This window comes from Eptatretus burgeri, chromosome 12 (genome assembly GCF_056783735.1).
Source record: "Eptatretus burgeri isolate ZD-2024b chromosome 12, Ebu_testis_v1, whole genome shotgun sequence".
Taxonomy (NCBI): Eukaryota; Metazoa; Chordata; class Myxini; order Myxiniformes; family Myxinidae; genus Eptatretus; species Eptatretus burgeri.
The window spans coordinates 46979687-46992623 of NC_140972.1; the positions used below are offsets into that span (position 1 = coordinate 46979687).

The 12937-nt window shown below is 42.7% G+C and overlaps 1 protein-coding gene across 4 annotated transcripts in view; it reads right to left on the reverse strand.

Moving 5' to 3' along the window:
* QKI (QKI, KH domain containing RNA binding) overlaps positions 1-12646 on the reverse strand; it is an 81615-nt gene extending 68969 nt beyond the window's left edge. For all 4 annotated transcript variants that reach the window (XM_085850378.1, XM_085850377.1, XM_085850376.1 and 1 more), the window contains exons 1-2: positions 12479-12646; positions 5640-5756 (exon numbers count right to left, since the gene is read on the reverse strand). In XM_085850378.1, coding sequence (XP_085706504.1) covers positions 5640-5756; positions 12479-12631 — 270 coding nt within the window. In that variant the 5' untranslated portion in view covers positions 12632-12646. The remainder of the gene's footprint in view (positions 1-5639; positions 5757-12478) is intronic.
* Positions 12647-12937: the final 291 nt, after the last annotated feature.

Sequence of the window (12937 nt, forward strand, 5' to 3'; positions counted from 1 at the left end):
GGATTTTGGTTTGGATGTTTGGGGTCTGACGTCACTAACTCATCGCGGCACAGAAAACAGTTTTCTTTCCAATTGAATGACGCCAAACTCAAACGTAATTTTTAGGGCATGGCGGTGACTCATCATCTTTCACAGTAGCCTGAGAATAAGAAGGATGAGTGTAGTTTTTCCTAGATGAACCATACACTTGTACCTTACCAGAAACAGAAGCCTGCTGAGTTAAATATCCATATAGTTCAAGGTGACCTTGGAACTGGCATAGTTTGATGAGTCGATAAACCTTTCTTCCCAACAATCATGGAGTCATGCATGACTGGCTACGAAGAAATTACACAGTTTGTTGCCTCGCACAACACTCGAGGCACATCTTTACCAATGTCGCTGATTGGTGAACCGTCAGTATCACTCATTTCTACTATGAAATCAATCAATAAAGAGAGATAGTTCAAACATGCCGGGAAAAGCCACTTCAGCAACACGTTCACTTCCACGTTTCCGGTTTCACTTTCACTTCTGGATTTTCTGGTTATACTTTCATTTCCCCGACCATTGTAGAAAAAAAAACACGGACACAAGATGAAAATGTGCAAATTGTGAAAATGTATGATATTTTGCTACATCTATACGTAGATGGTGTTGGCTTAATGATTAGGGTAGTGGGCTTTGGATCCAAGGGTCCTGAGTTCAAATCACGCTCAGCTGTTGAATTAATACCAAGTGTGGTTAACTTGGCCTGTCATCCTTCCATTGTCGGAAAAATGAGTGCCAACACGCTAGTTTACTGTGAAAGAGTGGCGACCCCTCCAGGTCTTTGCTCAGATAATTCTTGATAGGGTTCGCCACCATCTGCTTGAGCACCAGCGTCCAGAGCAGTCAGGCTTTACACCAAAGAGGTCAACGATTGACCGTATCCTCGCTCTTAGGGTCCTCAACGAACGCAGACAAGAGTTGCGGCAGGGGCTGCTTGCAGCTTATGTTGATCTCTGTAAAGCGTTTGATTCAGTGAATGGGGATGCCCTCTGGAGGATTCTTGATCTTCGTGGGGTACCACCAAAACTGATCGATCTGATGTCTGACCTCTATTCTGTTACTGAGAGTGCTGTGAGATGTGGTGGTACCATCTCCGACTTATTTCCAGTTGTTATTGGAGTTCGTCAGGGATGTGTGCTGGCCCCCACACTTTTCAGCACTTGTATGGACTGGATTTTAGGGAGGATGTCGGAGAGATCAAGTTGCGGTGCATCGCTTGGGAATGTCAAGATCTCTGACCTTGATTTTGCAGATAAAGCAGTTATCTTTGCGGAGACTTTAGACATCCTTTTGGGGGCCCTCGAGGTGCTGAATGAGGAGTCGGAGCCGCTGGAATTACGGGTTTCCTGGGTCAAAATTAAGATCCAGGCTTTCAATGACATCTTGGATGCTGCTGTCCTGTCTGTGCCTGTTTGTGGTGAGGATGTTGAGGTCGTAGAAAGATTCACTTACCTTGGCAGTGATATTCATGTCTCTGCTGGCTGTGAGTCAGAGGTCAATAGATGTCTGGGTCAGACCTGGGGAGTCATGGATTCACTGGATAATGGGGTGTGGCACTCCCGTACCTGTGCGGGAGGACAAAAGTCCGAGTCTTCAGGTTCTCGGTGCTTCCAGTCTTGCTCTATGGATGTGAGACTTGGACTCTGACCAAGCATCTGAGACGGAGACTTAATTCCTTTGGGACCAGGTCTCTTCAGAGAATCCTTGGCTATCGCTGGTCGGATTTTGTGTCCAACGAGCAGTTGCTGAGAGAGACTCAAATGAGATTTGTTACCTGCAGAGTCTGTGAGCATCAGTTGCGGCTGTATGGACATGTGTCTCGTTTTCCTGACGCTGATCCTGCTCACCAGATTCTCTCAGCGAGGGAGTCTCGTGATTAGAGGAGGCCAATGGGCTGACCACATGTCTCGTGGTTGCAGCAGGTTGATCGGCATCTCACAAGGAGATGGGGATGGGCCAGACATCTGCCTGGGGGATGGCCAGACGGAGGCCCCTGGAGTACCGGCAGAAAGTGGATGCAGCAACGCGCTGCTCTGGCGCATGCTCCCATACCTGACCTGACCTATACGTATTCACCGAGGAGGCCATCTTCTGGAGATTTTTTTCAACCCCCACCTTTTCTGCGCTCAGACCCAATATCTCAAACCTAGATTTTTTCAGTCTCTGTCGGCCATCTTTAATTTCAAATTCATACGCTCAAGTTGGTAGAAAGCAAACAACACCAAATGACCATGAAAGTCAAAACTTCACCACACAATAAAAAACAACTTCCCCAAAGTGGATTCTTTGGGACTTTAAGTATTGTGACAGTTCTGGGAAGTGAGACCCCAAGGCAATGGCATACAATGTACAGCAGTTCCCAAGTTAGTTATTTCATTATTATATGTCCCACATTGGGTCCTGCCTTGTGTTTAGTGGGCTGGGAAATGTGCATTGTGTGGGATTAGGTAGGTTTTCCCCTCTTTCAACTCTTCTACCTATCAGTCATTCACTTTCTCTCAAACGCATGCCTGTTGTTGGCTTAATGGTTAGTGTGGTGGGCTTTGGATCCTAGGGTCCCGAGTTCAAATCCCGCTTAGCTGTTGAATTAATACCAGGTGGGGTTAACTCGGCCTGTCATCCTTCCAGGGTTGGCAAAATGAGTGCCAGCATGCTGGTATACTGTGTCAGAGTGGCAACCCGTCCAGGATTGCCCAATAGCTAAGGAGACTGCTTAAGCAGCACCAACGCTCTGCACAGAGTATGGTCCCAATCTCCTCCTCCTCTAAAACGCTACTTTCAAATCCGTTCCCGCCAAACTCCAACTGTCACTCTGCTCCGCCATCACACAATTCAGCAACCAGCTTCCCATTTCACAACAATCCTTTCGCGACCAACAATAACCACCCTGCCTGCTTCAAATACAAAGGCTTTATTCCTCATCATCGACAACACACCATCCAACCTCACAATTCCAGCACTCGTTCGCAATTCAGATGCCTGCTCGCCATTGACCAGACAGCACCGCTTCAGCATGTAGACACAACCACAACCACTTCACCTGCCTTGCTCTGCCTCACTACCAGCCACAACCACCTCACCTGCTAAGGACATCACTCACCATTGGTGCTTTTGCTGGTCATTTGTGCAGCAAAGAGGGGCGTTGCATTCAGCCCCATGTTAATTCGGGAGATGATACGCTCGTCTGACCAAAACACAAATGTGATAATTTTCCAAGCTATAAGCTCAGGGGGAGTGTGACGGCATGTAAAGCAAGCTCAGAACCAACGGGCATGCTGCCTGAAGGACGGGGCATCAACTTTGTCTTCCGCCAAACTCCACCCCTCCCAAACTGCTCAAAAGGGTGGAACGCTCGACGTTCTGTGGCTGGTTTTTCCATTCAGGCATGGCTGAATTTTCTCCTGCAGCTTGGTTTTGACTGGACTAATGGCATGCAAATTGGGCTGAGCGCATTGAAGAGATGGGTGGGACGAGCGTGCTGTCTATACGAATGCACATTGAGGCAGCGAAGCCAAGCTCAGTGTGGGAAATCAGCTCTCTTAACCTCACACATTATTTTTCTACTTTCCCTGATTTGTCTCCTTTCGATACACAAGAACCATCAGCGAGGGCAAACGACCAACCATTCTTTTAAGAGTGAATCGTTGATATGCACCATGTCCATTTTACCTCTAAGCATACCACATTTGAACCTCTTCAGTGTGCACTGACACTTTTCAGTTCCCATTTCCCTTTCCTTACCTTCCTCACACAAGGGATCAGCCCTGGCTCACAAGTCCGTGCCGGGTGAGAGAGGCCGACAATATGCCTCAAACTTTCTCTCTTATCTTACTTCCTCGGAAATGTGACTGATTGGTGCCAATGTTATGTGTAGCACAAGTAAAATGTATATATTGGGCTATTGTACAAGTTTAAATGTGCACTGCCCCTTTCTCTCTTGTCTTTTGCCACACCCACACAAATGAATGTATATCTGCTGTATGTGCCACTGCAAATAAAAGTCTTGTCTTGAGTGGACTACATGACTTTCCTCCCATGTTCCTCCCCTGTAAATAAAACCTCTGCACATGTTCTTCCAACCTGCTTGTACTGTCATTTCCTTATTGGTCCAGCACTGTGCACTATTGTTAGATGGGAAGTTTTGCCCCAATTGATTTGCTCCAGTTTAGCCAGCGCTGCCCTCTCTGTTCCGCTCAGCAATAATCCGAGTGCGCGCTGAGGGCACAGACCTCAATTGGTCAACCAATTCAACAACAGGTAAATGGGATAAAACGGTGAACGCTGTTAGACTTGACTGTTCCAATTGATGTTTGTGGTTGCTTCACTACCCACTGGGCCACGGAGTTATCCACAGCACATCGGGCAGCTGCAGGGCTGGGCATTCGGGAGGAATCCGAGTACTTACTCTTCTGGCGAACCCCGAACACCGGATCCGCAACAATATGTTGTTCTGGACATATTCCAGTCGAATGTAACTTAGTTTGCTGAGTGCGGAATTATTTCCATGTTTCACCCTGTTCCGCTCAGACTAATAGGCGTTCACAACCATCCTTGACCATATTGTGGGACGTCGGCCGAGACCCTCACATTTTTCTTTCTTCCGCCCTCACTTTTTGACTTTTATTCACTTTTAAATGTTTTTTTAATTGTAACCACTTGGGCGATTGACACAAAACTTTCAACATAGGAGCCCCTACCCATGGAGAGTTTTTTTTTTAACAAAAATACATGATTATTGGATGGAAAATGCAGCGGGCATTCCAAAAAGCCTGTTTTCTGCAGGTGTGGGTTGCAAGATGTTTCACTTATCTGGAATAAATGGCCTCGACCTCACTTCGCTTGACCTCGGCCGAATTATCTTGATTATTAACTCGTACTTATTTAATTGCTTAAATGAAGGATCACACACCCAAGCCGAAACCAAATTCAAACATGAAAATAATGAAAATTACTGGATCCATTCATTATGGTGAATATTTCAATTCAAATCCATATTTCTACAAAACACTATAAAACAGTAAACGGAGTTTATAGTGAATGTTCCTGTAACTTCTGTGGACGAAGCCATGTCTTGCCTTTGGGGTTCTCTGATTGGCTGTAAAGCATACTGTATTTAGGTCTCATGTTTCTTTTTGTATACAAAGTTGAGGCTCGTGGAGGATGGATGTTTCACGAAAGAGTTTTTTTTTTAAATGCAATAATCAGGAAAGAATGCAAAAAATAGCTTGGTAGTGATAACAAAGACAAGTATTGGTTTTTCCTTCAAAATCAACACAGATGAATTTCTGAAGCTGAATATTATTTATTTCCCTTATGACTTGTAGTGATGTATATTATATTTTCTTCTTCTTCTTATCCTCCCTTCTGCCCCGTTTCCTCCGTGCCCAACACTGATTAGATACCTCAAATGATTGGTTTGTATTTTGCCTTGTATATTTTCTTTTTTTCCTCAATTTTCTTGCACAGTGGTGATATTCTTGGAATTCATGTCAATGCATTTCATTCGTAGTTGCATTCTAATTTGATTGTCTTTTTAACATCATGTATGTTTGGATAAAAGCAATTTTTGTCTCAGGAAATGCAGACAATTTGAAGTCTCTTTGTCTTACCTTCTTTTTATCTCTCATCGATCCTCTCCCTCGTACCATTATCTTTGCCCCTGTTTCTGTTTCCAACTGCTTTGCAGTCAGACCTCGAGGTCCAAGAATTCGGCCAACAAAATTGAACTGAGGAGAAAAAAAAATCAGCAAATTAATGACCTTAACATCAAGAGAGGAAAATGGGAGGTGTAGAATGCTACAGATCTCTCCTTTATATCATGAATCACAACAATCCCGAGAGGGAAGTGTTCAAGCCAATATTTAAAAGTTTCAGTCTTGGACACATGTTTCGGCCCTTGAATGGAGATCATGAGAGGAAGAGGGACAGAGAGAGATCTGAATAATTTATTTAGCTTACTGACTACCTAATTCAGCGGCCATCCGGATCGTCAGCTGGGAACTGTCCGTGACCAAGGTTTCAACTCTTCAATTACAGGACCACTCTGAACAGTGAGTCCACAACCTTAGTTGTATCCAAAGTTGGCTCATTCAGGGAGAAAGGGAAAGGAAGAGAGAGGGGAGAGAGAGAGAGAGCGAGAGAGAGAGATAGAGAGATAGAGAGATAGAGAGATAGAGAGATAGAGAGATAGAGAGATAGAGAGATAGAGAGAGATAGAGAGAGATAGAGAGAGATAGAGAGATAGAGAGATAGAGAGATAGAGAGATAGAGAGATAGAGAGATAGAGAGAGCGAGAGAGCGAGAGAGCGAGAGAGCGAGAGAGCGAGAGAGCGAGAGAGCGAGAGAGCGAGAGAGCGAGAGAGCGAGAGAGCGAGAGAGCGAGAGAGAGAGAGAGAGAGAGAGAGAGAGAGAGAGAGAGAGAGAGAGAGAGAGAGAGAGAGAGAGAGATGGAAAGGTCTTTCAACCTCCACAAAATGAAAATTATTTCAAAAAGACATGTGCTCACATATCCATACCTAAATATACACCAGAAAATACATTTTTGGGGTCAATAGACAGGAAGTTTTGAGCACTCTATTGTGCTCTTTCTTTTGCAGTCCTTTGGACTCGACAGTGCCCTTCACTGCGTGGTTTCCAACTAGTGCCAGGTGGGTGTGTGAAGCACTGTCATGCTGTGTTACAGTTTAATAGGACATTGTACATGATGTGTACAGTGTGTTTCTGTGTTTGTAATGCAACCATCTCTATATATACACGAGATGTACATGAGATGGTGAAACATGAGCGAGTTTCATTCATACACACACACACACACACACACACACACACACACACACACACACACACACACACACACACACACACACACACACACACACACACACTTAAATTGGACAGACTGCATACAGAGAAAATCCAACCCTGCACAGTCGCCTCATAATGCATGCCTCACCAGACTCGTGCACATCACATGATGCACAATGCTGATAAGAAAAGTTGGGCCGTAAATATTTCAGGAACAACTCTTTCTGATACAGAATTGACGATTCTGAAGAAAGGTTTGGATTTCAGCATTACACCAAAGGCTGTACCCGTGGCACAAATTCTTGCCAGCATGGAGTCAGCAATTAAAAATCTCCCCCGCTGAAGATAAGATTAACATAACCAATCGGATCTCCGAAACGGTTGAAGTTTTGATAAGAGAAAAACCACAAAGCAATTTAACGAGACTTGAACACAATGCACTTAAACAGCTCATAGAGAGAGACGACCTGGTTTTTTTCTCCAGTTGATGAAGTCAGAACGGTAGTTGGTATGAAAAGGAAAACCTATCCCCCCCAAAAAATGGTCTCACTTTTGGCAGATACAAACACTTATCACAAAAATGCATAAGGATTCTACACCAATTTAAAAAAAAGGCCATTAATCAAAATCTGTCATTATTAAAACGACAAGGCAGACTAGGTAACCGAGATTATCATAATTTGCATGGCAACAAGGGATTGGCTCCACGACTATACGGGTTACCAAAAATACATAAACAAGATACCCCGCTGAGACCAATTGCCCCCTTCGTAAACGCACCAGCATATCGACTCTCTGGTTACTTGGCATGCATCATTGGCACATTGGTTGGAAAAAAAACAAAAAACAGAAAGAACGGTTAAAAAGAGTTTTGAGTTTGGGAAAAAAATAAATTGAAAGGCATTAAGATACGGGACAACGAGATCATGGTTTCTTTCGACCTGATTTCCCTGTTCACCAACATCCCTGTGGACCTTGCAACCCTAGTTATAAGTGAACATTTGGAACAATCAGACATATGGAAAACCTGGTGTGGAGATAGCAACTTGACTTGGAATGACATCACAAATTTACTCAGAGCTTGCCTCAACAGCACAACCTTTCTTCACAATGGAGAGCACTATCAACAGATTTTCGGCATGGCAATGGGATCACCGGTATTTGCGGTCATGGCACTCTTGATAATGGAGGACTTTGAAAACATCAGAACTGTATATAGGAAGTCCACACGCACACAACTAAACTACTGGACTTCAACTCACGGCATCTCATCACACACAAGCGCAGTGTTGCCCACACCCTGACTTCCAGAGCTTGGCAGGTTTCAACCTCAAAAAATGTTGCTGTCAAAGAAATTAGACGGTTGCGAGACATTCTAACACTAGATGGATATGACAAAATAATGCTACCTGGACTTGGTGAACCAAAGAGGATAGAACAAGAACAAGAACAAGAACAGCAACAGCAACAGCAACAGCAACAACAAGAACAAGAACAATAACAAGAAGTAGAAGAAGCAGAGCAACAGCAAGAGCAAGAACAACAACAAAAGCAAGAACAAGAACAAGAGCAAGAATAAGAGCAAGAACAAGAACAAGAACAAGACAACCGTGGTTTCTGAGTCTCACCATATTACCCAATATTATGAGAGAAGATTGGCAAAATCATATGCAATGCACAAATCTCTGTGGTGCACAAACCCCTCTACACTATTCGTCATGCCATCACTGAATTGAAAGATAAAATACCGTTTGGGGACAGACCAGATGTGGTGCATCGCATGGCATGTGAATGTGGCACAGCTTATGTCGAGGAAACGGGAAGAAATTTAAAACGAAGAATAAATGGACATACCAGAGCTACAACGTTTAGAAAGGTCTCACAATCAGCCATAAGAACATCATGGCAAACGTTCTGGTCACAGTTATGACGGAAGCAAAATACAGATTCTGGACGTCACGCCAAGCAAACACTGCTAACTAATTTTGGAATTTTGGCATGCTGAAGCACAGAATGACAGATTAACAGAAGAAACATTAAAACTTCCTGCTCAGTACTACCCCTTGATCCTAAAAGCAGAAATTGGTCGGTGCAAACTCCAAAAACGAGGACAGGGTGGACCACAAGTAACCCACAATGTGCCGAGAAAATTGAGCCCAGAGGACACACCAATCACTCCACCACAGACACGCCCCATCACACAATGTTCACTGAGGCAGACTCGCTCCACCCACATTCCAACCCCGCCCACAACAGGTCCCTGTGACCACATCGCATCACCAAGGAGGACTAACCCGGATGTACAACACATGCCCCATAACTTGACAAGTTTGAATGAACATACTTATTTTACCGGATCACGCAGAAAACAGATGCAGAGGGAGCAGACAATCAATCAAGGATGATTAGCGTGAACAACAGGGGGAAAAAAGTAATAATTTTGTTTTCCACTCTGACATCGGTGTGTTGAACCGGAAGAGGATTAACGCAAAGTGGAATAAAATAGGCCACACATTCGATTGTTCACTGAGCTTTCAAGAAGTTTGTGTGTGACGAACGAAACGTCGCCTGAGACTTGATCGGCTCACGCTCGTTTGTATTAAAATAGGCGCGAGTTTGGTTGTGCATTTTTTATAAATTACAGATCGAAAGGAAAATGAATGTTAAGGTGCAGAAAACACAAAAACAACAAACCGTCGTTGGCAGATACAGAAATAAAGGTATGAATAAAAAGACAAATTTAGAAAACAAGGGGAGAGAGAGAGAAAGAGAGAAAGGGAGAAAGAGAGAAAGAGAGAAAGAGAGAAAGAGAGAAAGAGAGAAAGAGAGAAAGAGAGAAAGAGAGAAAGAGAGAAAGAGAGAAAGAGAGAAAGAGAGAAAGAGAGAAAGAAAAAGAGAGAAAGAGAGAAAGAGAGAAAGAGAGAAAGAGAGAAAGAGAGAAAGAGAGAAAGAGAAAGAGAGAACACTGAAAACAGCAAATGAGATAGAGTTGGGTGAGGAAAGGTTATTGGGGAGGTAATGAAGATCATGGGTCAGGTATTTGTAAAATATATTCATGATTCACGATACAAACCCTCAGCAATAAACCCGTTCAAATAAACAGAATAAATAGGCTGGCACAAGTACTGCAAATGCGGCACAATGCCCCAAGTTTTAAAAAGATGGTTACATTACAAAGACAGTAACACATTGCACACATCGTTTACAATGTTCTACTAAACTGTAGCACAGCATGACAGCACTTCACACACCCGCCTGGCACTAGTTGGAAACCACGCAGTGAAGGGCATTGTCGATTCCAAAGGACTGCTCAACGAAACAGCACAATACAGTGCTCAAAACTTCCTGTCTATTGACTCAGATTTGGCTTATGCATTGGAACAGATTCCATCCATATAGCTGCAGTCTACCAAAATTGGATGGTGCTGGAAGGGATAAAGCAATGTGAGACATGAAAGGAACAAGGAAAATGTGTAAAATGAAAGGGATCCTCTTCCAGGAAAAATTATGGAAAACAAAGGGAGGAGGAATTCAGGAAAGTTAAAAGTAGAGCACAACATACAAGCACGAGTCCACGAACACAATGAGTGTATTTTACATAAATAGGAAATTTGAGATAAATGCACATGAATTACAAGATGTGTAGCAGAACGGTGATAGAAGAGAAAAAGGAAGGCAGAGGAGTGTGAGAAGAGTAGTGAGAAAAGAGAAATAAATTTGGGAGATAGGGGGAGGGAAATGAAGGGTATGTATGGAATATGAGTGAGAGTTGGGGGAGGAGGGAAGGGGAAGGAGGTTTAAAAAAGGTTACATTTGCATATATGTAATAACTAGATGGCCTCTGATAGAAATCAAATGTACACCATTTAATACAGCAACAGAATCAAACAAAGAAACGAATAAAACAACCATAGAAATCAAATGAGTGAATTATAATTCCAGTGCGAACAAACAAGACTAATCCAAACACAAAACGTACTATGAACCCCTTACTTAAGCCCTTCACTAGTTCCAGTGGTACCATCAATTCAAAGACAAAATAAACTTGACATTGTTAATGCCCTTTGATTGTGTCACCACAGCAGCCAATACATTCACTTAATACATTATCATTTATCAATTAAATAAAAATATATTAGAAGACAGTAACGCACAGTCAGTACGTGTCTTGTAAGCTTAGTGCTATGTACAAGGGTAAATCCAGTGGCAGCCGTTTGGTCTTCGAAATAATGAAGCAGGAGACCGGAAGAACAAACAGGCTTGTCACCAACTCGTTTGTTTTTGTTCTTGTTCTTATCACCTACCCAAATCATCTACCAAGTTTTGTCATAATCCATCCACAAGTTTTTGAAATATCATGCTATATATTGCTTTTGGCCCTATCTCTCAAGAGTGAAGAATCACTTTCAAAATTAAAAAAATATCGTATCTGGATCCATTTCTGGATCTTCACCAAAATCGAACCAATTCATCTTTGTCACACACTCAAGCTGTCCACCAAGTTTCGTCGAAATCCATCCATAACTTTTTGAGATATCCTGCTTACAAACAGACTGACAGGAGTAAAAACATAACGTCCATCCACCTTCAGTTATGGAGGTAATAATGGGATTCACTGAGAGTGTAGACAAATTACAAGATGAATCTGGGTCAATGGACAGGAAGATTTATCAGGGCTCCATTACATAAAAATGACCAGCTCTGGGGATGTTTATCCATCGGACATCATCTATTATGGCTTACTCGCAGAGTACCAGCCCTACGGGCGATCTTGCTCCAAGCATGCAACACATTCTTCGAATGCATATCTTTACTTGGGCGGTGCAAAGGCAACTGACAGCCCTGTTGAGGCAGAAAAATAATAATAACCCGGGTCACGTACATGAAGCAAATATGTGCCTACTGCTTATAATTCAAAACACCTCACTGTACTGGAAAATGTGGGGACAGGGATACTGTACTGTAAATGGTGGAGACTTGTAATACCCGGGAAAACCTGGAGGTGGTGCTACATGATACACATTTACATAGAGAATTTGTGTCGTCCCCTCCCCCCCCCCCTCACATCCCCAAGACCACCAGCAAATATAAAAAAAAAAACCCTATACATTAATTGGGGCTATGCTGATCCTCTGTCGCAAGTCTGGATGTAATTTGCCTCGAACTGGAGGAGTGGCACGACAAACAAACCCACAAACAAACAAACAAACAAACATACAATAATGAAACGGGTCTGTGAATTATAGGAAGGATTCACCATGCATAGAGTAATTTTTGCTGCTAAAAAAAAATCATTTTTCGTTTCGTTGTTTTTAAATGCCCATCGACGTGAGTCGTGAGGCAGCAACAAAAGGAATCCAAAGTATTGTAGCATAAGTGAATGGACACAGGTTTTAATTGCCATACAGCCAAAGGATACAGTATTTACGATAACTGAGCAAACCGAATACGAAACAGTGGAACAGCTCAAACCACGTGTAAGAAGGGTCTATTCAAATTTGTGAGAGTGGTCGATATTGGACCCTTTTCAAATTTCTGGATTATAATTGGCAGGCATTTGAAATGGTGTGTGGACTGTAGAAATTGAAAGATAGCAGAGAAAAAAAAATAACATGGAAAGCTGGAAATCATCAGCTCGACGTACGTCAGGATACTCTTGCGTTGGAACATATAGTTTCTCTTGGAGTTGAACCACAGGGCCAACAGGATCAGGAAGAGAAACTGTTGCCTTCTCTCCAGGAACCCAGTCTGAGTACATGGCTTTCCGAACTCGCCCAATTTCTGTAACACAACACATGCTCTATAACTTCACTGATCTTAAACTCTTATTCTTTCGTGCTCTCTTTCCTCATCCTCATAAATCTCATTTTTACAACATTATCATGCATAATCACAACAATATGGCACATAATGGAAATGAAAAAGTCAGTTTGAACCACAGATTTTTAAGACTTTTATTTAATAAAAAAAAAGAAAAAAGGAAGTCACAAAGTTACTGGTAATTGCCAGCACAATACCAACCAAATTATCCTGTACCTTCATTAAAAAATAATAATAATAATAAAACTTGTTTACATTTGATCACTATCTTTACATTTTGGGG